Below are 27201 nucleotides of genomic sequence, written 5' to 3'. Positions count from 1 at the left end.
ATTAGACCTGAGGATTAAATATGGGGGTCGAGAGTGTGGTGCTGGAAAAGCACAGCAGGTCAGGCGGCATCCGAGGAGCAGGAAAATCAATGTTTTGGGCATAAGCCCTTCATCAGGAATCCATTCCTGGTGATGGGCTTATGCCCGAAATGTCAATTCTCCTGCTCCTCGGATGCTGCCTGACCTGCTGTGCTTTTCCAGCACCACACTCTCGACTCTGATCTCCAGCATCTGCAGTCCTCACTTTCTCCTCCCTGATGATTAAATGTCCAAGGATACACATTCTATTGAAAGGACAGGTAGATGGGCAGGGGTAGCAGGTTAGCTTATTAGGAATAAATGAAATTAAATTGTTAGCAAAAGGTGTAGTGCTTTTTTTCCTGGAGCATGGGAGGCTGAGGGGTGACATATAAAATCATGAGGGGCATGGGTAGGGTGAATAGCCAAGGTCTTTTCCCCATGGTAGGGGAGGCCAAAACTAGAGGGCTAAGGTTTAAGGGGAAAGATTTAAAAAGGACCTGAGGGGGCAACTTTTATATAACTCTGTGACTAACTGTAAAGTGCTTTGTGATGTCTTAAATGGTGGTATATAAATGCAAGTTCTCTCAGTTCTGTATTTCTAACCTGTCAGGTTAGACTATCTAGGTATGAATGAATGAAGGAAAGTGAACATTGGCCTCACATGACCCGATGCAGAAGTGAATGAATCATCATTTTAATTTGGACAGAATTGAAGTTAACTAATGGAACAATAACAAAAATTGTTGGAGAGACTCAGCAGGTCTGGCAGCATCTGTGGAGAGAAAGCAGAGTTAATGTTTCGAGTTCTTCAAACCTTAAACTTACGATTTGGAGTAACTTCACCCTTTCAGATGGAAGGCTGCAAACATATTTGGAGGTTTGACCACTTGTCTCTCTCGAAAATGTGGCTTTATTTTTAAAATGAATAAATTTCAAAGCAATGTGCTTTTTTGAACATTTCCCCCAGTCACTGTGCAGGGTGTCTCCCAGCAGTACCAGAGAGTTTAATCTTTTAACTGGTGGAAATGTCAGGGCTATCTGTACTTGCCTGACCAGGAATAGTTGGGAGTGCAGTGTTAGTAACACTGGGCTAGTGAGGCAGACATTAACATGGGTGGGAGCAACTTGGGTTCAAATCCCCACCAGGATAGGATTTAAATTCAACATAGTCTGAGTTATAAAATTAGTCTCAGTAATGCTTGCAATGGAGCCATCATCAATTGATGTAAAACCCATCTGATACAGTTTTAAGGAAGGGAATCTGCTATCTTTACCTGGTCTGGCCTACAAGCGACTCCAGACCCACAGCAAGTCAGTCAATGCCTACTTGACCTCAGAAGAGAGATTGGACAGACTGGGGTTGGAGCAGAGGAGACTGGGGGGTTCAGGGGAGTCATGGTAGTAGATGACTGAGATCTACTCAGACATAGACAATGCTGAGTAGCTCTCAAGCCACTCAATCCAAGAAGGATTCGAAATACTAACTCTGTTTCTTTCTCCACGGATGCAGCCAGACCTTGCTGAATTTCTCCAGCAATTCCTGTTTGTGTTTGTTTCATGTCCGCTGCAGTTCAAGGGCAACAAATGCTTCGCCTCCCATCAAAGAATTTTGTAAAATGCCACTCTATTCAGTTTCTTTTCTCTCTGAGCTGCTCTCGAGTGAGCCTGTCTTCATTATGGGGCCTAAGCTTTCAGTGTTATCTCGAGCATTTAAATGTTGGTTGTGTAGTGCTGTTATGTCACCAGGGTTAGTTTATCGCCCTGATCTCAGAGAGAAACCTTTTTTGTGTGGAATAGCGGTTTTGCCCTGTTGTGGTTAGAAGTCACGAAGGTGTCAAGCCTCAATGTGCTCTTTGATAGACTGTGCCACAAGACATGCAGATATCCCTATCTCGTTCCCCTTGCCTGTCGTTCGGCGTTTTGTTGTGAGTCAGCAGTTAATACCCCTTCCCTGCAAACACTTGCAGATGGGTTTAAAAAAAGGCAAAGAGAGCAGTGAAAATGAGGGACTGGCAACTTTTTCAAATGCTGTTTCGAGAACAGATGGTAACAATGTAATAAAGAATGATGTTGTGCAGAAGAGGCTATTCAGCCCATTGTGGGGCCAGTATCCAGAGGCTCTCCTTGGACTGAGTAGCCTTTCCACCCCACTATGGCTGAGTGACTCTGTACTAGTCAAAACCAGCCAACTAACTACTTTAATCCCATTTTACAGCGTTTGACATGGTAAGTGCATATCTAACTACCACTTCAATGTGATGGGGGTTTCTGTCTCTCCCACTCAGATAGACAGAGAGTTCCAGATTCCCACCACCCTCTGGGTGAAAAATAATTCCCACACCCACAAATCTCCTCTCAACTTTCTACCTCTTACCTGCAATCTATGTTCTCTGGTCATTGATCCTCTGTCAAGGATGTGGGAGTGCCAGTGTTAGACTGAGGTGAACCAAGTTAAAAATCACCCAACACCAGGTTATAAACTGACAGGAAGCACTATCTTTCGGAGCGCTGCCCCTTCATCAGGTAGCTGTGGAGCAGGATCATAAGACACAGAATTTGCAGCAAAAGATTACAGTGTCATTGCAACTGAAACGATATACTGAACAAACCTAGTTGCTGTTAAATCTTTCATCTTTTAGAATGAGGATGCAGGCAAACTGATATGTAAATCCCAGAACTTCTTTCAAATCAGATTCTCAAGATAACTTAAGGTTTTATTTTTTAAAAAGTGACATCTCAGCTCAGTTGCATGCATGACACTGTAATCTTTTGCTATAAATTCTGTCTTATGATCCTGCTCCACAGCTACCTGATGAAGGGGCAGTGCTCCTTCCAAATAAACCTATTGGACTGTAACCTGGTGTTGGGTGATTTTTAACTCTGTCAAAGGGAAATGTTTATTCCTGTCTACCGTGTGTATGCCCCTCCTAATTTGATACATCTCAGTCATTATCACCTCGTAATCTCCTCTGCTCCAGAACAACTGCATTCTGTCCCATCTCTCTTCATCACTGACACTCCCCAGCCCAGGCACCATCCTGGTAAATCTCCCTCTGCACCCTCTCCAGTGCCATCACACCCCTCCCACCATGTAGACTCCAGAACCGTGCACAATACACTAGCTGTGGTGTGAGAAGCAGTGTTTTGGAAGATTAAAGATCTGACTGAGGTTTGGGAGGGTGAAGTGACACTTTTAGCTGGGATATGAGTCATTAAGCTCGGCAATGGGGTGGCTTTTCCCAGCAAATTGCAGGCACCTCATTAGGAAGCTTTGAGGAAGGATTTGAATTGAAAGGAAGGTCCAGTATGTTTGAGCCACAGAAACCTTTCCTTTAGTAAAGTTGGGTGTTCTCAATCAGACATCTTCCTCATTATTTAAACCTCACCATACCTTGGGCAATTCGGTGTCATTGAGAATGCTTTCCACAACTCAGTAAGGGGAGGTGATGGATGAATAATTTTATTGCTGGACTGTTAATCCAGAGAGCCAGGTAATGTTCTGGGGACCTGGGTACAAATCCCACCATGGATGGTGGAGTTTGAGTTCAATAATAAAAAAGGATCTGAAATTAAGAGTCTAATGATGACCATGAATTAATTGAATGGAAAAACCCATCTAGTTCACTATTTTCCTTGAGGGAAGGAAGCTGCCATCCTTACCTGGTCTGGCCTACATGTGACTCCTGACCCACAGCAACGTGATTGACTCTTTAACTGCCCTCTGGGATGAGTAATGATGGTTACTGCAAATTCCCTTGATCTGCAATGTGTTCATGTGGTAAAGGGATCATTTTATTTGTGCCAGACAGATGTCCATATGTGGAGTTGGCTTCAAGAGACTTTCAGAGATTTATTGGAAATGGATAGAACATAGAACAGTACAGCACAGTACAGGCCCTTCGGCCCTCGATGTTGCGCCAGCCTTTTATCGTACTCTAAGATCAGACTAACCTATGCACCCTTTATTGTACTATCATCCAAGTGCCTATCCAAGAGTCACTTAAATGTCCCTAATGTATCTGACCCTACTCCCACGGCTGGCAGTGCACTCCACACACCCATCACTCTCTGAGTAAAGAACCTACCTCTGACATCTCCCCTAAACCTTCCTCCAATCACCTTAAAATTATGCCCCCTCATGAGTAACATTTCTGCCCTGGGAAAAAAGTCTCTGGCTATCCACTCTATCTATGCCTGTTCACCTCTATCAAGTCACCTCTCATCCTTCTTCACTCCAATGAGAAAAGCCCCAGCTCCCTCAACCTTTCTTCATAAGACATACCCTCCAGTCAAGGCAGCATCCTGGTAAATCTTCTCTGCATCATCTCTAAAGCCTCCACATCCTTCCTATAATGAGGCCATCAGAATTGAACACAATATTCCAAGTGTGGTCCAATCAGGACTCTATAGAGCTTCAGCATTACCTCGCGACTCATAACTCAATCCCCCTGCTAATGAAAGCCAACACACCATACACCTTCTTAACAACCCTATCAACTTGGGTGGCAACTTTGAGGGATCTATGGACATGGACCCCACACTGCCAAGAATCTTGCCTTTAACCATGTATTCTGCATTCAAATTCGATCTTCCAAAGTGAATCACTTCACACTTTTCCAGGTTGAACTCCATCTGTCACTTCTCAGCCCAGCTCTGCATCCTGTCAATGTCCTGTTGCAACCTACAACAGCCCTCCACACTATCCACAACTCCCCAACCTTTGTATCATCAGCAAACTTAATGAACCACCCTTCCACTTCCTCATCCAAGTAATTTATAAAAATCACAGTCAACAGAGATCCCAGAACAGATCCCTGTGGAATACCACTGGTCACCAAGCTCCAGGCTGAATACTTTCTGTCTACCACCACCCTCTATCTCCTATGGGCCAGCCAATTCTGTATTCAGACACTCAGATTTCCCTATATCCCATGTCTCCTTACTTTCTGAATGAGCCTATCATGGGGAACCTTATCAAATGCCTTGCTAAAATCCACACACACCACATCCACTGCTCTACCTTCATTAATGTGTTTTGTGACATCCTCAAAGAATTCAGTCAGGTTTGTGAGGCATGACCTGCTCCTCACAAAGACATGCTGACTATCTCTAATGAAACTGTGGTTTTCCAAGTAACCATAAACCCTGCCTCTCAGAATCCTCTCCAATACTTTGCCCACCACAGACGTAAGACTGACTGCTCTGTAATTCCCAGGATTATCCTTATTCCCTTTGTTGAAAAGGGAATGACATTTGCCACTCTCCAATCATCTGGCACCTCTCCAGTGGACAGTGAGGGCACAAAGATCATCACCAAAGACACAACAATCTCTTCCCTCTCTTCTCGTAGTAACCTAGGATATATCCCGTCTGGCTCAGGGGACTTAACTATCCTTTACGGTTCTCAAAATTTTCAACACATTCTCCATCCTAACATCAACCTGTTGTAGAATATCAGACTGTTTCACGCTGTCCTCTGAAACATCAAGGTCCCTCTCAGTAGTGAATACTGAGGCAAAGTATTCATTAAGGACCTCCCCTACTTCTTCCGACTCCAGGTGCAACTTCCCTCCACCATCCCTGTTCGGCCCTGCCCTCACTCTTGTACCTCACATAAGTGTAGAATGCCTTAGAGTTTTCCTTAAAGCTAAAGCTTTTTCGTGTCCCCTTCTAGCTCTCCTAAGTCCCTTCTTCAGTTCCTTCCTGGCTACCTTGGAACCCTCTGAAGCCCTGTCTGATCCTTGCCTCCTCAACCTGAAGTAAGCTTCCTTCTTCCTCCTGATTAGATGCTCTACATCCCTTGTCACCCAAGGTTCCTTCACCCTACCATCCCTTCCTTGCCTCAGTGGGACAAAGCTGTCCAGCACTATCAGAAAGTGCTCCCTAAACAACCTCCACATTTCTGTTGTGCATTTCCCTGAGAACATCCGTTCCCAGTTTAGGCGGCCCAGTTTCTGCCTAATAGCATTGTGATTCCCCTTCCCTCAGTTAAATACTTTCCCATACTTGTCTGCTCCTGTTCCTCTCCATGAGTATAGTGAAGGTAAAGGAGTTGTGATCACTATCACCAAAATGCTCTTTCAGCGAGAGATCTGACACCTGGCCTGATTTGTTGCCAAGCACTAAATCCAATATGGCCTCCCCTCCAGTTGGCTATCTACATATTGAGTCTGGAATCCTTCCTGGACACACCTGATAAAAACTGTTCCATCCAAACTATTTGAACTAAGGAGGTTCTAATCAATACTAAGGAAGTTAAAGTCACCCATGACAACAACTCTGTTACTTCTGCACTTTTCCAAAAAATAGATTGGCACAAACAGCAGTTTCCATCTTTCTCTATCCAAGACCGCTTTCCTTCCTTCCTTCTCTCTTTCCCACCTCCCCCCCCCCAACCCCCAGCTCAACCTGTTTGGACATGTTATGATATACCCCTAGGACCAGTGAAACAAGAAACCAAGTCTACTAGCCCAGAGGAGAGGACAATACACTGTCCCACAGGAGCCCGTTTGGAATTCAATCTTCTTCTTATTTTAAGAGCCATTTATGGAATCGAATAACCCCCTTTTTTGTAGCTGTCACTAAGTTCCCAAAATACCCAATTAAACAATAAGCCACGCCCAGCGTGAAAACCCAATTCTTAAACACAAAGTCAAAAGATCATCTGCTCACAGTCAGCTGTGGTTCTGTACTGTTTGAACTTTAAAAGATCCTGCATTTCTAACGCTATCACTGGCCCCAAGACACTGGGGAGAGCTCCCCTGTTCCTTATTAATGTGCCATGGGATCTTTGACATTGACCTAAGTGACCAGACCATGCCTAAACCCATCTGAAAGACAGTCCCTCTATTAATGTAGCACTCCTCCAGTACTGCACTGAAGTGTCAGCCTGGATCAGGGGATCCCACACTGTGGGCTGGGGTCACCAGGGGGTCATGGCCATCCCCAGTGGGGGTCACCAGGCTGTCACAGCTGTCCCCAGTGGGGGTCACGGCAATCCCCAGTGGGGGTCACCACAGGGTCAAGGCCATTCCCAGAGGGGGGGCGCCAGGGGGTCACGTCCATCCCCAATGGGAGCCACCAGTGGGTCATGGCCATCCCCAGTGGGAGTCACCGGGGGTCACAGCCATCCCCAGTGGGGTCACCACAGGGTCATGGCCGGTCATGGCCATCCCCAGTGGGGGTCACCAGGGGGTCACAGCCATCCCCAATGGGAGTCACCGGGGGTCACAGCCATCCACAGTGGGGTCACCACAGGGTCATGGCAATCCCCAGTGGGGGTCACCACAGGGTCATGGCCATCCCCAGTGAGGGTCACCAGTGGGTCATGGCCAACCCCAGTGGGGGTCACCAGGGGATCACAGCCATCCCCAGTGGGGGTCACGGCCATCCCCAGTGAGGGTCACCATGGGGTCATGGCCATCCCCAGTGGGGGTCACGGCCATCCCCAGTGAGGGTCACCATGGGGTCATGGCCATCCCCAGTGGGGGTCATGATGGGTCATGGCCATCCCCTGTGGGGGTCACCAGGGGGTCATGGTCATCCCCAGTGGAGGTCACCATACGGTCATGGCCATCCCCAGTGGGGGTCACCATGGGGTCATGGCTATCCCCAGTGGGGGTCACCACACGGCCATGGCCATCCCCAGTGGGGAACACCATGGGGTCATGGCCATTCCCAGTGGGGGTCACCACACGGTCATGCCCATCCCCAGTTGGGGTCACCATGGGGTCATGGCCATCCCCAGTGGGGGTCACCACGAGGTCATGGCCATCCCCAGTGGGTGTCACCATGGGGTCATGGCCATCCCCAGTGGGGGTCAAGAGGTGAGATTCCGACATTGTGCCCAAAGGCAGCAGCGGGCTGATTGGTGAGACTCCTTTTACACCCTTGGAGGTGGTTCGATGGCAGCTACACATTCACGCACACGCACATCCCGAACTCTCTCAGGGGTGGGGGGGGTGGTGTGCACAGCCATTTCTGAGTATCACAAGTGGGTTCATGGAGGGGTGGGTGAGGATAGTTTGGGAAGCAGAGGCCTGTTGCTGCATTTCCTGCCTTAAACTCTCCAGTCAACGTCAAATAATGTGTGGCACAGTTTGGAGTGCGTGCCCTCCCTGGTTTCCCGCCCAATATGTATCCCTCACGTGCGCCCTAAAGACATAAGCTCACCCCGTCATTATTACTGGGCTATCCATGGAATCTTGCTGTGCCACTGTTTGGCCTATGCTGTGAGGTTTTTATTTCCCCTGCCCACAAGTCTCTGGTGAGATGATGCATCATTGGTGAGCCCAGCACTTGTCCCTATTTGCCCCTTGACGTGCACGGCTGACTCAGGTTGAGGCAGGGGCGGAGTGGAGGGCAGTTGGGAGTCGGCCGTGAGCCTGGAGTCATATGTAGGCTGCACCGATTGAGGAAGGCAGATTTCCCTTCCGTACAGAACTTCAGTGAAGCACATCGGAATTCTTTTTATATCAACATTATCCGGGACGTTGAGACTTGCTTTCTGTTGGAGATTTTATGCATCGAATCGAAGTGGTGTCAGGCCAGGCTTGTAGAGTCATAGAGTAATACAGCATGGAAACAGGCCCTTCGGCCCAAACTGGTCAATGTTGACCATGGTACCCTCTCAGCTTGTTCCAATTGCCCTCGTTTGGTCCATATCCCTCTAAACCCTTCCCATCCATGAACCTATCCATATGTTTTTAAAATGTTGCTGTTGTACCCATCTCAACCACTTTCTCTAGCAACCCATTCCATATACGCACCACTCTCTGCTTGAAGAAGTTGCCCCTCAGGTCCTTCTTAAACCTTTCCCCTCTCACCTTAAACTTATGCCCTCTAGTTTTCAATTCCTCACCCCTGGGAAAAAGACTGTAAATGTTTATCCTACCTCTGCCCCTCATGGTTTTATACATCTCAGTAAGGTTACCCCTCGTTCTCCAATGTTCCGAGGAAGAAAGGCCTATTCTGGCCAACCTCTCCCCCCCGTAACTCAAGCCTGGCCCAGTCACATTGGCACAGTTCTCCCTCCCCTCTAATGTTGGGCTAAATTGAGCTTTCAAGATGAGACTTTGGCAGGGAGAGTGATAACAGAGTTGGGGGGGGAGAAAATCAAGTGAGGTGAGCTCCAATCTGAGTGAACAGGACAGGACCGAGGGCTGAACAGCCTCCTGTGTCTCCGTTTCATCTTTGAGTGCAGCGTCCTCAGAAAGGCCCCAGTAGCACGGCCTTCAAACAGTTAAAGTATTTTCTTCCACTTGTTGTGACCCTCTTTCTGAAGTCGCTTTGCATTTCTCTCTCTCTCTGTCCTCACCATAGCTAAACCTGGAGTGCTGCCTATCTGACCCACTTGAATTCGGAGAGCGGGGTAGACCGGCTGACGAGGAAAGATGATGGAGAAATTCGAGTCTGGTCCCTCCGCACGTCGTGGAGACGCTCGCAGTTCTGTCAAGACCGAGCCGGGACGAATCAGCGTCTCCCCGACTAACGAAGGAGAAGTGAAACAGGTCTTGGCCCAAGCTCCTGACTCTACCCCCGGGGACGACACTCCGACAAACAAGCAAGGCATATCCGAGCCCGTTTCCACGGAAACCTCTTTGAGCTCCTCGGAAAGCCTGCCATTGGAGATGCCCGTCATCAGTCTGAGCCATAGTAAATTCCCCCAGGGGATGGAGAGCCCCCAGGTTAACGGGGGGACCAGGATGGTGCAGACCACAGAGTTGACGACTTTGCACCCCATCCCAGCCCTCGTCCAATGCTCCGACAGCAGGATGGTGCAGCTCTCTAACCACCCGGTGGGCTCCCTGCCAATTCCCGGCTCTCTCCTGGCTACCCAGTACCACCCTCACAGCCTCATCAATAGGTAAGTCTGGTCTTAGAGATAACCATTCAGCTCTGCCGGTGCCTGTTGCTGTTTGTAAATCCAGTTGCTGTTAGTGACACTCCCCATTCCTCAGTCAGGACATGCTCTCAACCTCCCAGATGGGAAGTGCCCAGCATTAGTCAATGCTTAACGTTCAGAAAGAGGCCGTGTTGGCCCTCTGTGAGAGCAACTTAACCAGGACCCAGGCAGTTTGCAAAATGGGCTTTAACTACCTCAGGGTTCCTGGGAGGCATTTTCAATACAGAAAGCTAATCCAGCAGCCCTCAAACTCATCACTGCTCCTTCTCCTGAAGGTCTTTCGTTCATGTCCTTGGGCATTATCCTTCCTTTCAAAGGAACAAATTGGATATTTTTATTCGTTCATTCATGGGGTGAGAGTGTCACCAGCTTGACCAACAATTATTGCCCAAGAGTCAACCCCATCGCTGTGGGTCTGGAGTCACATGTAGTCCAGACCAGAGGTAAGGATGGCAGTTTCCTTCCCTAAAGGACATTAGGGAAATACAGTAGATGGGTTTTTCCAACAATCAATTCACAGTCATCTTACTTTCAAATTTTACTGAGTTAAAATTAGATTCTAGCCCAGGTCCTCGGAACATTACCTGGGTCTCTGAATTAACAGTCTAGCGATAATACTACTGGGCCATTGCCTTTCCCTTAATAAATTGCGGCATGTATTACTGAAATAACTGGACAGAGATTGGTATCCCCTCAATAAGTCACCCTTAATTTATGCGTGCATAGAATACTGGGCAGCTCGGAGTCAGGCCCTAGACTGGGGAGGCTGTCTGAATCTCCTGTTTACACATTTATTTTAAATACCTTTGTGAATAGACTTTATTACCAACAGCATTTTTTTGATGATTTTAACTTATTTTTCTTATCAACCAATTCTGAGATGTTAATCCGCCCTCTGATTGGCCCAGGTTAACAGACCCAATCAAGGATCTCATAGTCAGTAAGATCCACCTGGCCCTGGGTCCAATCTGTGCAGTCACTCATCCCCAGGGAACTCGATGTGGATTGTTGGTTTGATCATTGGATTAGTAAAGCTCAGGAGTGTGGAAATGAGCTGGAGGAGGGCCAGGGGAGCAAGGGTGGATATTTAGCTTGCTGTCTGTCAGTTGGGCACTCACAGAAATCCCTGGAATGGGGGCAAACTGGTGAAATCCACATTGATGCCATGGGGTTGGAGGATCCCTGGGCCCTCTCCCTCACCACGCCCTAACCACCAGACGCTTGGAGGAAGAACGCCTCATCTTCCGCCTCAGGACCCTCCAACCCCATAGCGTCAATGTGGATTTCACCAGTTTCCTCATTTTCCCTCCCCCCCACCTTATCCCAGTCCCAACCTTCCAACTCGGCACCGCCCTCATGACCTGTCCTAACTGTCCTAACCTATCTGCTCCACCCTCCTCTCTGACCTATCACCATCACACCCCACTTCCATCTACCTATCGCACTCTAAGCTACCTTCCCCCCAGCCCCACCCCCCCCACCCCCATTTATCTCTCCACCCCCCTCGGTTCACATCCTAATTCCTGAAGACGGACTTTTACCCAAAATATCGATTCTCCTGCTCCTCGGATGCTGCCTGACCTGCGGCGCTTTTCCAGCACCACACTTTAGGCTCTGATCTCCAGCATCTGCAGTCCTCACTTTTACCTCAGAAAAATAAGTGGCAACTTGACTGAAACATTTAAGATCCTGAGGGTGTCTTGGCAGAGCAAAGGTTAAGAGGATGTTATCTCCAATGGGAGAATCTAGGCTTCGGGGTCCCCATTTAAAACAGGGACGCGGAGAGATGTTTCCCTCAGACACACGGTGGCTCAGTGGTTAGCACTGCTGCCTCACAGCGCCAGGGACCTGGGTTCGATTCCACTGTTATTGCACATTCCTCTGGGTGTTCCAGTTTCCTCCCACAGTCCAAAGATGTGCAGGTTAGCTAAATTGCCCCTAGTGTCAAGGGATGTCTAGGTTGGGTGGGTAAGCCAGGGGAAATGCAGGGTTACAGGGGTAGGATGTGTCTGGGTGTGATGGGTTCTTTTGAAGGGTCAGTATGAACTCAATGGGCTGAATGACCTGCTTCCTCGCTGTAGGGATTCTATGAGGAGGTCATTCAGCCCCTTTAGGGGCAAGAAGAGTGGAGTTGAGATGGTCAGGTCAGACACGATCCCATTGAATTAAGATTCGATGGGCTGAATAGCCTCCATCAGTTTCATCCTCTTAAACAGTATTGTTATTGTCATGAAATCAAGTCCGATGGTTATGTGTACAATATGATACCGATGTAATAGGGATTATATTGTATTCTTTATAATTCAGGCAATTTGTCTGGAGCCAGTAACAGGTTGGATGGCAACTGGACAGAGGTGATGTAGTCAGGGTAGGTTAGAGGGCAAGTTTCTTTTTAATTTTGTAATCTGATTACAGACCCAAATCGAGAAATTTCCTTAAGTACCATGGTTTATTTCTCGGGAGAGCTAGTGAGTGATGGCACCAAAACCCATTGATCCTTCCAGGTTAAGAGTATTATCAGTGTGGAGCCATTTGGCATTAAATATTCAATTTCACCGCTGGCACCAACCCACCAGCAGATGGGTACAACAGTTTCCATTATCGAGACTCGTAGAAAGTCGCAATCCAACTGAAGGTTGGAGATAACTATTCACAAATTTTACTTTTACATTCACTGCACGTCTTCATTGTTTCTTTTTTGAGAGACCTCAAACATAATTTCCTTTCGGCTCGACGGATATTTACTGGCATCCATTACCTCATGAAAGGAAAATGCAACAAGACTCGAGTGATACCAATATGAAAGTGTGGGCTTCTGTGTCAGAGAATTGCCAGAGTTGAGACAGAAGAACAGACATAGGATTAGGAGGAGTCCATTCAGCCCCTCTAGCCAGTTCCACGTAATCGTTTCATATCTGATCAGACAGTATCAAGGGCTGACCTACTGACTTGGGGTTTGGAGGAGGCGATAGTTGGTTGGAAGAAGGGAAAATGTAAAGGAAATGGCAAACTGAGGTCCTTTTGTGAAACCGGAGTGAGTTCAGTAGGTCTCATTGCCTCCGAATACAGTGGAAACACTGTCTGCTCAGAGGAATGAGGAAGGTCAGTGGGTCAGCGCTGGTGGTGGAACTCATTGAAATAGGGAGGCCAAAAGTTTCAAAAGAGAAAGCGAGAACCGAAAGGGATTAAAGACAGACAGAACGATCAGACATCCTGTTCTGTTTTAGCAGTTAGCACTGCTGCCTCACAGCGACGGAGACCCGGGTTCAATTCCTGCCTCAGGCAACTGACTGTGTGGAGTTTGCACATTCTCCCCGTGTCTGCGTGGGTTTCCTCCGGGTGCTCCGGTTTCCTCCCAGAGTCCAAAGATGTGCAGGTCAGGTGAATTGGCCATGCTAAATTGCCCGCAGTGTTAGGTAAGGGGTAAAATGTAGGGGTATGGGTGGGTTGCACTTCGGCGGGTCGGTGTGGACTTGTTGGGCCGAAGGGCCTGTTTCCACACTGTAATGTAATCTAATGTAATCTAATCTAAAAACTTGAGAGAGTTTCCAGAAGAATTCGGGCTCAATTCTTGAGCGGACTCCACCTTCTCACAGAGGTAAAGGAAAAGGGCAGCACCCGGGGACATCCCAAAAGACTTTTGAAGAGTGGTCACTGTTGTTCAAGTGGGAAAAGCAGCAGAGCAATTTGTGCACAGCAAGATCCCACGACCAGTAATGTATTTGTTAATAGCGATGGGTGCTGATTGAGAGAAAGTTTATTGGTCGGGCCACAAGTGACGACTTCCCCGCTACTCCACGGACTAGTCCTCCCTAGTTACCTCACTGAGTTCCCAATCTCCAGGGTAGGATTTAAAAAGCACAACTCTGCAGCTGACACCAAACGGGGAAGTGAGGATTATAATAGCGCTGGAGGATTCGTGTTTTGTGTGAGGTCCACATGGTCGCCAGGTTTTGTTTTTTTTTCTTTTTTTCTTTTAACCCCCACACTACCACCTAACTGTGGTAGTGCTTATTTTATCCCCAGCACCCATGGTGTGTGTGTGCAGGTGTGAGACACAGTGAGAGACACAAGGTGTACGAATCTTTATTCAATTTCCACCACCAGGAAGATAGGAAAACACCTGAGTGGCCAGTGACAAGCAGGGCCCTTCACATCAAAGGGCAGTGCTGTGTGATCAAACAGTGAAGGGGAGGGTAGGGACTAAATCAAAATAGAGTTGGAGGGGGAAATAATGGGTCACCGGGTTTTATAACGTAGAGACAGTGAACGCTGCTGGCTTTCCGAAAGTGAACTGGGTGGAGCAGACACTCTGTAAGGGAGTGGGGGAGCTGGGTGTTTCAGGGGAGTTTATGGAACCACACAAATTGGTTTCCTTCACCAGCAGAAGCTTCGATATTGACAAGTGCATAAATAGTAATGATTTCTGGGAGCCGGTGGAGATGCTGATGAATTGGAAAAGGCTTGGGGCAGTGATTTACATTTCTGTGACATATGAATAGACAATGATCGAGGAACGTGAGTGGGCCATTCAGCCTGCTCCACTATTCTGTACAATTGTGGCTGATCTCCACTCAACTCCACTTCCCAGTCCGCTCCCTGTAACCCTTTCACACGTTGCTACTTAAACAGGGGTGGCACGGTGGCTCAGTGGTTAGCACTGCTGCTTCACAGCACCAGGGTCCCAGGTTCGATTCCAGCCTCGGGTGACTGTCTGTGTGGTGTTTGCACATTCTCCCCATGTCTGATTGGGTTTCCTCCCACAGGCCACAAGATGTGTAGGTCGGGTGAATTGGCCATGCTACATTGCCCATAGTGTGAGGTGCATTAGTCAGAGGTAAGTGTAGAGAAATAGGTCTGGGTGGGTTACTCTTCGGAGGGTTCAGTGTGAACTTGTTGGGCTGTTCCACACTGTAGGGAATCTAACTAACTAATTATGTATCTACCTCCTTTGAATGTGTTCAGTGTCCTAACCTGGGTTCATATCCAACCCATCCCAATTGGCTACTGATTGAATTTTTTAAAAGTCTCAGTGTTAGACCATTACAGCGCAGTACAGGCCCTTCGGCCCTTGATGTTGCGCCAACCTGTGGAACCAATCTGAAGCCCATCTAACCTACACTATTCCATTCTCGTCCATATGCCTATCCAGTGAGCATTTAAATGCCCTTAAACGTTGGCGAGTCTACTACTGTTGCAGGCAGTGTGTTCCACGCCCCTACTACTCTCGGAGTAAAGAAACTACCTCTGACCTCTCTCCTAGATCTATCACCCCTCAATTTAAAGCTGTGTCCCCTCGTGCTAGTTGGTTGAATGATGCTTCACTTCAGAACAGGGTGACAGGAGGCCATTAACTAGCAGCTGATTGGAAATGCGGGAGGGAGCCTGAGAGATGTCACAGCAAAGAGGAAGGCCATTCGGCCTATCAGTCCAGGCTAACTCTCTGGAACCCAGTCAGTCCCATTCTCCAGCTCAGTCCCTGCCAAGTCCCCATCTCATTCTCCTCCTGGATCATTGGTTCTGCTTCCAAAACCTTTTCCACTCATTCTGAACAAAAAACCTTCCTCACGTTCACCCTCTTGCCCAGAACCTGAAATCTGCATCCTTTGATCTCTCCAGCCTCAGCTAACGGGAAGTAATTTTACCTCTCTACCTTTATCGAAGCCTCTCATCGTTTTGCAAGAATCTCAAATCTCCTTCAAGTCTGAGCGCTTTCCAACCCAAACTTGCCGCTGAAATTCCTCATCCCTGAAACCACTCTGGTTAATCTTCCTCTGAAAGGGAGTGCAGAGACCTGAACCGAACCGCAGCACTGGGCCACATTGGAGCTGCTGATACACGCCAGTGCATCTTTGCTGGTTTTTGTACACTGTGCCTCTATTTGTGGAGACATGATCCCATCTGCTTTGCGAGCCACTCCCTGACTATATCCTGCCATGCTCACACTTCGTTGCACATCAATCCCCGGGTTGTTCTGTTCCTACACACTCCTGTTAGACTAGCTAATATCAAACTGACGTCCATGCTTGATCACATTCACTGACCCAGCCTTTACTGCTTTCTGGGGAAGAGTAATCAGGGATGACGCTTTCTGAGAGGTTTGATCATTTGGGCTCCATTCCCCTTCCTAAGAGGACTTGTTCATAGAATAGAATCCCTACAGTGTGGAAACAGGCCCTTCGGCCCAACAAGTCCACACCGACTCTCTGAAGAGTAACCCACCCAGACCCATTCCCTTATATTTACCCCTGACTAATGCCCCTAACTTACACATCCCTGAACACTGGGCAATTTATCACAATGAATCCACCCTAACCTGCACATCTTTGGACTGTGGGAGGAAACCCACGCAGACACGGGGAGAATGTGCAAACTCCACACAGACAGTCCCCTGAGGCTGGAATCGAACCCAGGTCCCTGGCGCTGTGAGGCAGCAGTGCTAACCATGCTGCCTCCTCCTCATAGACTGACCTGATAGCAAAGCATGTAGAGGCCTTGTCAAATGATAAAGATGTTAGACATGGTTATATCTTAGTAGAAGTGGAGTAGACCCCTTGCGTCTGCTCCAATATTCAGAAAGATCCTGGCTATTCTGCTTCTTTTACAATCCTTGTGACCTTTGACCTTTCAGTCCAGGCACATATAGAAACTGTGGGCAGTGTGAGTTAGGGGGTGTGTGCTGGGCTGGTTTCACTCAGACTAAATACACAATGGACTAAGGCCAGACTCGATTCTCTCTGGTAAAGGGGAATCCTGCAGCTTTCCTCCAGGGGTCATTTGCAAAGCGGTCGATTAAGGTCGAGGAAACTGAGGCAAGGGAGCAGGATTCTGAGGGGTTGGGATTCAGGGAGGTAGGTGCCTGCTCCTATTTTAGCTGTCGTCTGCCACCTTCCTGCTGTCCCCCAAATCGGCCGGTTTCCACCAGGGTGGAGGGGCGGTGCGTGGGGCTAGGGGGTGATTGGGGGGTGGGAGTGGGGATATTGGGAGGGTTGGAGTGTGTTGTAAAGGGGGAGGGGGTGGGAGTGGGTTTGGTAGTGGGGGAGTGGGGTTGGGGAGTAGGGGGAGTGGGGTTGGCAGAGAGTGGGGTGTTTGGGAGGTTGGGAGATGGGAGTGGGGTTGGGGAGAAGGGGGAGTGGGGTTGGCGGACAGTGGGGGGTATGGGAGGTTGGGAGGTGGAAGTGGGGTTGGCAGAGAGTGGGGAGTATGGGAAATTGGGGGGTGGGAATGGGGTTGGGGAGAAGGGGGACTGGGGTTGGCAGAGAGTGGGGGATATGGGAGATTGGGAGATGGGAGAGGGGTTGGGGAGAAGGAGGAGTGGGATTGGGGGAGAGTGAGAGGTATGGGAGATTGGGAGGTGGGAGTGGGGTTGGGGAGAGTGGAGGGTGGGGGGATTGGTGGGGTGGGGTGGGGAGCATTTACGGGGTGAGTGGGGTCTTGGGGAGGTAGGTTTGTGGGGGAGGTTGAAATTAAGAGCATGGGTCAGCTCTCTCTGGAATGATGAGGAGATGCTGATGTTGGACTAGGGTGGACAAAGTTTAAAAATCACAGGTTACTGTCCAACAGGTTTATTTGGAAGCACTTCCTTGTGTTTTGGGATTTGTACCTGAGATGGATCTCGAATTGAGCTTTTTGTTGTCATTATAAGGAGGTGACAAGTAGGAAGTGTTGGGATTCCATCTGGGGAGAGGGGCGATTTACTCCAGGCCCTGCTGCTAATTCACAGGATTAGAAGGAGGTGACCATTCAGCCCCTTTGAACCTGCGTGGGTGTTCAGTGAGACCAGGGCTGAGCTCTATCTCTCCTCCTGTTTCCCACCCTTTGCTCCACAGGCCTTCGTAAACTTGGCCAGCAAACGTCGCTGGAGCAGTAGCTGACCATGCAGTACCTCAACTTGCACAGCTGAAAACCCAGCCAAGCCTGTCTCAGGCCATCTTGAAATGGGTGACTTGAGCACTGCCTGAGCATCTTTTTGTTGCTGTAAACATCTTATTTTCTACCCATCAGAAAACTTCAATGGAGAGAGCAGCAAGGAACGCAGCAAGCTAGCACACAGGCCCAGCAGGTAATCAGGAACGCTAATGGAATATTGGCCCTCATTCCAAGAGGGTTGGAGTATAAGAGTAGGGATGTCTTACTGCAACTGTACAAGGAGCTGGGGAGACCACATCTGCAGGAGTTTTGCTCCCCTTATTTAAGGGAAGATATGATTTCATTGGAGGAAGCTCAGAGAAGTTTCACTTGAGTGACCTGGGATGGAGGGATTGTCTTGGGGGCAAAAACTAAACAGGTTGGGACTCTACTCACTGGGGTTTAGAAGAATGAGAGAGCAGGGAAGGGGCTGTGAGGAATTTTGGATCAGGTCAAATGGAATAGCAGGCTTGAGGAGCCAAATGGCTTACTCCTGTTCCCATTCGTTATGATCCTACAGCATTAGGCTCAGAAACAAGGCAAACATAGCTACAAATATAAAGGGATTATTGACACTGCTGTAGCAACCAAAGAGTTAGAGCTAAGGACAACACTTTGGCTTCTTTTACAATCCTTGTGACCTTTGACCTTTCAGTCCAGGCACATATAGAAACTGTGGGCAGTGTGAGTTAGGGGGTGTGTGCTTGGCTGGTTTGGCTAACACTTTGGCTAAGCATTTCCAGTCAGTCAAACACAGTTAGTTTATGCAACAGCATCTGTTTAATTTGAAAGGAAAACTGCAGCAGAGGCTCACTATAAAAACCAGGAAAATGCAGCGAGCAGAGAATAATTCAACAAAACTGGTTGGAGTCATACCTGGTACAAAGGAAGGTGGTGGTTGTTGGAGATCAGTCATCTCAGCTCCAGGACAGCTCCTGCTGGAGTTCCTCATGGCTCAACCATCTTCAGCTGCTTCATCAATGACCTTCCCTCCATCACAAGGTCAGAAGTGGGGATGTTGACCGATGAGTCTTCAGCACCATTTGTGAGACTTCAGGTACTGGGGCAGCCCGTATCCAATTGCCGCAAGACTTGGACAGTATCCAGGCTTGGGCTGACAAGTGGCAAGTAATAGTCATGCTACGGTTGTGCCAAGTCATGACCATCTCCAACAAGAGACAACCTGACCATTGCCCCTGGGCACCAATGACAGTACCATCACTGAATCCCACGCTCGTGAATGGGGTTGGTGGAGGGGGTGATGAAGCTGAGAGCCAGTGGTCTGCTGATCTGAAACAGGAACAGGTCCATTTTTCAGCCCCAGCCTCCCAGATGGGATAGTAACTCTGAAGGAAATATGAAACAATTTGCCCTTGGTATTGTAGGCCTATCATGGAACAAGTACTGCAACTATGAAGAGTATTACAGGTGAACAATTTTGTGGAAGATTCTGAGTTTGAGCTCTTTAGACTGGTTGAGGAGAAGCCAATGTCCAGAACTACCTTCGTTCTAAGACTTCAAATGTGCACCTTTTACTATATATAAATACTAACTACTGCTATATAGTAATTGCTGATAGACTAGGCTCTGCTTTGTGGTTACATTAGGTAAGGAATAATCTATCTTTGTGTGTTTTAGATTAGATTAGATTCCCTACAGTATGGGAACAGGCCCTTCGGCCCAACAAGTCCAAACCGACCCTCTGAAGAGAAACCAACCCAGACCCATTCCCCATATTTACCCCTGACTAATGCACATAACACTATGGGCAATTTAGCATGGCCAGTTCACCCTAACCTGCACATCTTTGGACTGTGGGAGGAAACCGGAGCACCCAGAGGAAACCCACACAGACACAGAGAATGTGCAAACTCCACACAGAGAGTCGCCCGAGGCTGGAATCGAACCTGGGTCCCTGGCACTGTGAGGCATGTGCATGTCAATCAGATTCTCTCTTAACTAGAACACTGTAGAATGAGTGCATTATAGTCTGCTGTAGTTTCGGCTAACACCATCCATACTGTACTGTTTACACACATGCATGTGCTGCTCTGAGACATCATTGCAGGATAGCTCTGGGAGCCTGATGCCATTATAATGACAGCACCCAACAGTGGAACATGTTGTCTGGAGACAGGTTCATTGCACTTTTGTGTAACTTTCGACTCAAAATGTTTCATACGTTTACGATTTTTATGAATAAAACATCTTTTTAGGGGTGAAAGGGTGATGGTGGGGGGGAGGGAACAGAGTGTAACACTTGCAGCTTCTGTATATGCAGGTCCCACTATCCAAGGCTGCAGTGAGACCTCAGTGGAAATGTGAACCTTGGAATATTGAGAGTAGAGTTAGTATTCTGTCTAGATTAGAGCGGTGCTGGAAAAGCACAACAGGTCAGGCAGCATCCGAGGAGCAGGAAAATCGAGTCCCTCATTCCCGATGAAGGGCTTTTACCTGAAACGTTGATTTTCCTGCTCCTCGGATGCTGCCTGACCTGCTGTGCTTTTCCAGCACCACTCTAATCTAGACTCTGATCTCCAGCATCTGCAGGAGCCACTTTCGCCTAGTATTCTGTCTGTCTCTCTCTCTCAAAGTTTGCAGTCAATAGGGGACTTAATGGGGTGGGGGGTGGGGGGAAGGGGGAGCAAGAAGCAAGGAGCTTAGCCTGTGACCTGATCAGTTAAAGATGCGGGGTCACCATGGCAACATGCATTATCGTCCTCACTGACTTATCTCAACCTTAATTTCATCATCTGCTTCAAGTGGTGTTCTTCTGCCAGTTGAATACAATATCCTTTCACGATGCGGACTGTCGTGTCTATTATAGGAACTTTGTTTTTTTCATAAGATTACAAGGGTGTCTCATTCTGCAGGATAGAGCTGTCCAAACAGTTGTAGGTGCAGAAGCCAGAAGGGAGGGAGAGAAAACAGCTAAACTTGCAAATAATGCATACCAGCCCCAATTTGTCATGTGCTTCAGTCTAACCAGTACATCCATATCCAAGTGTTGCTGTTTTACTGTGGAAATGCAGTAACGTCGGAGTCTTCCCAGGCTGAGGAAATTTTGTTTTTGTTCTTTATTTGGTTTGATGCACATCTTCCAATGTTTTATGCGGCGTAAAATGATTCATAAAGCAGGCGCGGCTTTCCTTGAAGGGCTCACTGGACAGAATTCAAACAAATGTGGGCTGGCTTGACTCAAGGTTACCGGAGTGGCCCAGACACTAGATGAGAATTGCAAACCCCTTTAGTCTGTTATCAGAGAGGCGCTGATGTTACCACAGACGCGCAGGGACATCTGTTAGACTCGGGATTGCAAGATGCCGGGTTGGAATCAATAACACAGCATGCATCGACTCCAGTCTCTCTCTTCAATTGGAGTGGTTTTTGAATATTTTTTAAAATTTGGCTGTTAGCCAAGAAGGTAGAAGCCAGCGCAGGAGCCCCCAAAAAGAGTTGACATCGTTGGAGAAAACGGCAGAGAGTTCAATTTTGCTACTTGTTTTTAAAAAGGGGACTAGGGAGGTGAGCAAGCGGGTCAGGCAGAGGGGAAAGGAGGGGGTGGAAAATTGGCAAGAGGAAAGTGGGGGGGGGGGGGGGGGAGGTGAGGCGAGAGAGATGAAAGAGCGAGACAGACACAGCAATGAAAAGGAGGGGAACAGGTGAAGCTGACAGCAGGAAGCGAAAGACGCAAGATGAAGAAGGAGAGGGAAATTGAGGGAGATGAAAGGTGGACAATTAAACTAAATGTCGCAGAAGAGAGATAGAAAATGATAGGATAACGGAAGGAATATTTGATCTAAAATATAAACTATAGTGGCTTTAAATTGACTCATTACATAGAGGAATCATACAATGCCATTTATTAGTGAGGTAATAGATGTCATTTGGGTTTGAATTGAACGTGGTATTAAGAGGAACTCATAGATATTTTCTGATACTATTAATTGTTTCTCACACATGGCATGGCATGGTCTATTACCATAACAGCAGGGAGCAATGCAAATTGAATTTACAGTCAATCTTGTCTTGGATGGAGGATCGGTATTGTTTTTTCACTGACAGGCTGTACAGATCAGTTGGAGCAGAAATATGACTGTAGGCAGTCAGTCTCAATCTGTAGGCTTTATTTCTCTCTGTCTTTCTCTCTCCCCCGTCTGTCTCTCCCCCGGTCTGTCTCTTGCTCTCTCTCTGTCTCTCCCCCTGTCTGTCTCTTGCTCTCTCTCTGTCTCTCCCCCTGTCTGTCTCTCCCCTGGTCTATATCTCGCTTTCTCTCTGCCTCTCCCCCTGTCTGCCTCTCCCCCTGTCTGTCTCTCCCCCATCTGTCTCTTGCTCTCCCTTTGCCTCTCCCCCTGTCTGTCTCTCCCCAGTCTGTCTCTCATTCTCTCTCTGTCTCTCCCCCTGTCTGTCTCTCCCCCTGTCTGTCTCTCGTTCTCTCTCTGTCTCTCGCTCTCTCTCTGCCTCTCCCCCTGTCTGTCTCTCATTCTCTCTCTGCCTCTCCCCCTGTCTGTCTCTCCCCCTGTCTGTCTTTCCCCCGGTCTGTATCTCGCTCTCTCTCTGCCTCTCCCCTTGTCTGCCTCTCCCCCGTCTGTCTCTCCCCCATCTGTCTCTTGCTCTCTCTCTGCCTCTCCCCCGTCTGTCTCTCCCCAGTCTGTCTCTCATTCTCTCTCGGTCTCTCCCCCTGTCTGTCTCTCCCCCGTCTGTCTCTCATTCTCTCTCTGTCTCTCCCCCTGTCTGTCTCTTGTTCTCTCTCTGTCTCTCACTCTCTCTCTGCCTCTCCCCCGTCTGTCTCTCATTCTCTCTCTGTCTCTCCCCCTGTCTGTCTCTCCCCCTGTCTGTCTCTTGTTCTCTCTCTGTCTCTCATTCTCTCTCTGCCTCTCCCCCTGTCTGTCTCTCACTCTCTCTCTGCCTCTCCCCCTGTCTGTCTCTCATTCTCTCTCTGCCTCTCCCCCTGTCTGTCTCTTGTTCTCTCTCTGTCTCTCACTCTCTCTCTGCCTCTCCCCCGTCTGTCTCTCATTCTCTCTCTGTCTCTCCCCCTGTCTGTCTCTCCCCCTGTCTGTCTCTTGTTCTCTCTCTGTCTCTCATTCTCTCTCTGCCTCTCCCCCTGTCTGTCTCTCACTCTCTCTCTGCCTCTCCCCCTGTCTGTCTCTCATTCTCTCTCTGCCTCTCCCCCTGTCTGTCTCTCATTTTCTCTCTGTCTCTCCCCCTGTCTGTCTCTCCCCCGTCTGTCTCTCCCCCTGTCTGTCTCTCCCCCTGTCTGTCTCTCATTCTCTCTCTGTCTCTCCCCCTGTCTGTCTCTCCCCCTGTCTGTCTCTTGTTCTCTCTCTGTCTCTCCCCCCGTCTGTCTCTCATTCTCTCTCTGTCTCTCCCCCTGTCTGTCTCTCCCCCTGTCTGTCTCTCCCCCTGTCTGTCTCTCTCTAAAGCTGGTTTCATGCCCTGCTTCACCTGTATGCATCCTTTCCAAAAAGAATATTGGTGCAGGGCCAGACAGAATGGCCAGTTATTTAACCGTGGGAGCCTTCCCTTTGGAGATTAAGCTTGTTCCTGTCACAAAACCCAGTAAAAAACCAACAGGGAGACATTTCTTTACGCATGGAGCCATTACGGTTCTGTATGGCAATAGCTGACAGAGAGGGAGGCACTGATTCAGAGTCATATAGCACGGAAACAAAACCTTCACTTCAGCTTTGAGAGTGGAGTCGCAGGTAGATAGGGCAGTGAAGAAGGTGTTTGGTATGCTTTCCTTTATTGGTCAGAGTATTGAGTACAGGAGTTGGGAGGTCATGTTGTGGCTGTACAGGACATTGGTTAGGCCACTGTTGGAATATTGCGTGCAATTCTGGTCTCCTTCCTACCGGCAGGACATTGTGAAACTTGAAAGGGTTCAGAAAAGATTTACAAGGATGTTGCCAGGGTTGGAGGGTTTGAGCTATAGGGAGAGGCTGAACAGCCGGGGGCTGTTTTCCCTGGAGCGTTGGAGGCTGAGGTTTATAAGATTATGAAGGGCATGGATAAGGTAAACAAACAAGGCATTTTCCCTGGGGTGGGGGGAGTCCAGAACTAGAGGGCATAGGTTTAGGATGAGGGGGGAAAGATATAAAAGGGACCTACAGGGCAACTTTTTCTGCAGAGGGTGGTGCGTGTATGGAATGAGCTGTCAGAGGAAGTGGTGGAGGCTGGTACAATTGTAACATTTAAAAGGCATCTGGATGGGTACATGAATAGGAAGGGTTTGGAGGGATATGGGTCAAATGCAGACAAATGGGACTAGGCAAGGTTGGGATATCTGGTCGGCATGGACGGGTTGGACCAAAGGGTCTGTTTCCATGATGGACATCTCCATGATTCGTTCATGCTATCCTGGTTTCCCAAGTCAATCTAGCCCCATTTCCCATCTTTCTAAACCTTCCTATTCATATACCTGTCCAAATGTCGTTTTTTGTTGTTGTTCAGTATGAACTTTGAAAAGGGAATTGGGTAAACAGTTGAAAAAGAAAAGTGTTGAAGAGTGATAGGGAATAAGCAAGGAGTGGGGCTAATTAGATAATGCTCTCATGGGGCTGGCACAAACCCTAATGGGCTGAATGGCCTGTGTCTGTGCAGCTTGGTTCTAGAACATCTGGACATGGACTATCCAGTTGGGAAACGCTGATGGACATTTATCCTTCCATAGCAAAGGCATATTGAGGCCAGACTATAGACATCCTGGGGGCTACCCTTGAAACTGAATTGGATCAGCCATATAAATACTGTCTACTGGGTCAGTAGCTCCCCTCCTGACTCCTCAAGGCCTGTCACCATCTTTAAATCACAGGTGAGGAGTGTGAGAGAATACTCCCCACTTGCCCTGGATGGGTTAGCTCCAACAATGCTCAAGAACTTGGCATCATCCGGGGCAAAGCAGTAACCACTTGCTTGGCACAATCTCCACCAAGTCACTCAGTAGCAGCAGTGGGTACTTGTTACAAGGTGCATTGCAGAAATTCCCCAAAGATCCTCAGACAGCACTTTCCAAATCCATGACCTTTGCCAATTCAGAGGGCAAGATACATGGGAACACTACCCCCTGCAAGTTCCCCTCCGAGTCCCTCCCCATCATGACTTGGAAAAGTATCGCCGTTCCTTCACCGTCGCTGGGTCAAAATCCTGGAATTCCATCCCTGAGGGCATTGTGGGTCAACCCACAGCACATGGACTGAAGCGGTTCAAGAGGGCAGCTCACCCCCACCTTCTCAAGGGGCAACTAGGGACGGGCAATAAATACTGGGCCCAGCCCACGATAGCCACGTTCCAGGCATGAATTGATTTAAAAGAATACTCCCTTTATAGAAATTGAAGGGAAGATTGTGACGTGCTCTAACTGATAGGATTTGTACTTGGGGACACCTTAAATCTCTGCCTTCATGAATTAGCTGATACAAATTACATAGAACTTGCAGCAAGGAAATAGACCATTCTGAATCGTTTTGTTAACCTCTTTTGCCACTTCTTCCCACGTGAGGGTGGGAGGAGCACAGGTATATCTGTTACTCTACTCAATTGGCTGCTGACTTTGTAAAATGAAGGCTTTGTTGTGTAGCTAAAACACAGGAGGCCATTCGCTTGTGTCTAATTGGAGTGAGGGAGCCTGTGCCACGTAATGTTTGTTTATCAATCCATTTATCATGAAATATGGAGGTGCTGGAAATCTGAAACAAAACATAAAGTGCTGGAGAAACTCAGCAGGTCTGGCAGCAGCTGTGGAGAGAGAAAGCAGAGTTAACATTTCGAGTCCAGTGACTCTTCTTCAGCACTGATAGTAGCTTGGAAAAGGTGATAGACAAGCTGAATACGGGGGGGTTGGGGAGGAAGAAGTGAGTGGATAAGGGAACTTGGAGCTCCGAAAAAGTTAGGCAGATAAAGGGATGGGTTGATGGTAACCCAGTGAGAAAGTGAGGCTAATGATGTGGGGAATGAGTAGGTGGAAATGGGTTGGCTGTGCTGAAAGCAGACCATGTCATTACAGGGCCTGGGGTGTGGGGTGGTAGTTAAAAGACATGGAGTAAGACGTTCAGATTCGAAAATTATTGTTGAGTCCTGGAGGTTGCGGGGTGCCCAAGAGGAAAATGAGATGTTGTTCCAGCTCATGCTGAGCTTCAGTGGAGCACTGCAGCAAGGCTGGGATGGAGATTTTGGCCATTTAACCCGCTGCTAGAAATGGGGTTGATGCATGAAGGAGGAACTGAGATAGCAGATTTGGTGTCAATCGTTGAACTTGAGAGGTTAGGTGGGAGACAGTGAGGTCTGCAGATGTTGGAGGTCAGAGTTGAGAGAGTGTTGCTGGAAAAGCTCCTGTTCCTCTGATGCTGCCTGACCTGCTGTGCTTTTCCAGCACCACACTCTAAACCCGAGAGGTTAGATTGCCTATCCCTGTTCCTACTTCTTATGGTTGTAATTTGCACAATTTAACTACACAAAATGTTGGTTCTTGAATGACATCGCTCCCCCACCACCAAGCTGTTTCTATACTAACGTAACGAATTATTGGGAAAGGCAGAGTGTAACCTAATACCAAGGGCTGGTTGGTGCACTGAGATACTGCTTTCTGCTAATCTTTATGGAGCCCGTGGACAAACCTATTCTCTTTTTAATTAAATGAAAACTAAAACGCACAATGCTAAGATGATTTATGTAGGTGGATTGCCAACAGAAACACGATGATGGTTCCTGCTAACTTGCTCAGTGTTAACCATGTGAGACCAACAGAGGCCTAGACCAGGCGATATTTCCAGCGTTCAGTGAGGTCGCGGCTGACTTTCTATCACCCCATCACTTCTTTTAAAAAAGAAGGATTTGTTTACACGATGTGGATGTTCTGGATCAGCATTTCTCTCCCATCCCTCTGGAGGGAGTCACAGTGAGCTGCCCAGACGGTGGTGGGGAGATCCAGGATTTTCACCCAGCCGGGGACACACACTTCAGGAGCAGCAGCAATGCATCCCCACCTGGGCCATTATCGGTGGTCTCTGTTGCACATGTCCGTCTAGGTGGTAGAGGTTGTAGGTTTGGAAGGCGCTGTTGAAGGAGCCTTGGTAAACTTCTGCAGCTCACCTTGTGGATGGTGCACACTGCTCCCGCTGGGTAGAAACAGTGGAGGAAATGAATGTTTCTGTGATTGGAGTCAGGTCTCATAATCTCTTCTGTTTCGATTCTAGTGCATATATCGGAGCAGCCAGCACTTTCGGCATGTTCCCAGTGAACAGGATCAAGAGAAGACTTTCGAGCCATTATGAAATGGAGGTGCACGATGGTAGGTTATTGTCCTCTGTCCACATTGGGCATGCAATGCCGTGACTGTCCCGGCCTGGGCTTTATTGGGAGGAATGGTT

General features: G+C 48.3%; 1 protein-coding gene across 1 annotated transcript in view; it reads left to right on the top strand.

The window, feature by feature from the left end:
* LOC122552224 (uncharacterized) overlaps positions 1 to 27201 on the top strand; it is a 36779-nt gene that overhangs the window by 5194 nt on the left and 4384 nt on the right. The window contains exons 2-3 of the mRNA XM_043694868.2: positions 9343 to 9886; positions 27028 to 27122. Coding sequence (XP_043550803.2) covers positions 9414 to 9886; positions 27028 to 27122 — 568 coding nt within the window. The 5' untranslated portion in view covers positions 9343 to 9413. The remainder of the gene's footprint in view (positions 1 to 9342; positions 9887 to 27027; positions 27123 to 27201) is intronic.

Source organism: Chiloscyllium plagiosum, unplaced genomic scaffold, assembly GCF_037043375.1.
Source record: "Chiloscyllium plagiosum isolate Xiang-an unplaced genomic scaffold, Cpla_swu_hap1 HiC_scaffold_45, whole genome shotgun sequence".
In the NCBI taxonomy this organism is placed as follows: Eukaryota; Metazoa; Chordata; class Chondrichthyes; order Orectolobiformes; family Hemiscylliidae; genus Chiloscyllium; species Chiloscyllium plagiosum.
The sequence above is the reverse complement of the archived record's forward strand: the minus strand, read 5'-3'. Positions and strand labels throughout refer to the sequence as shown.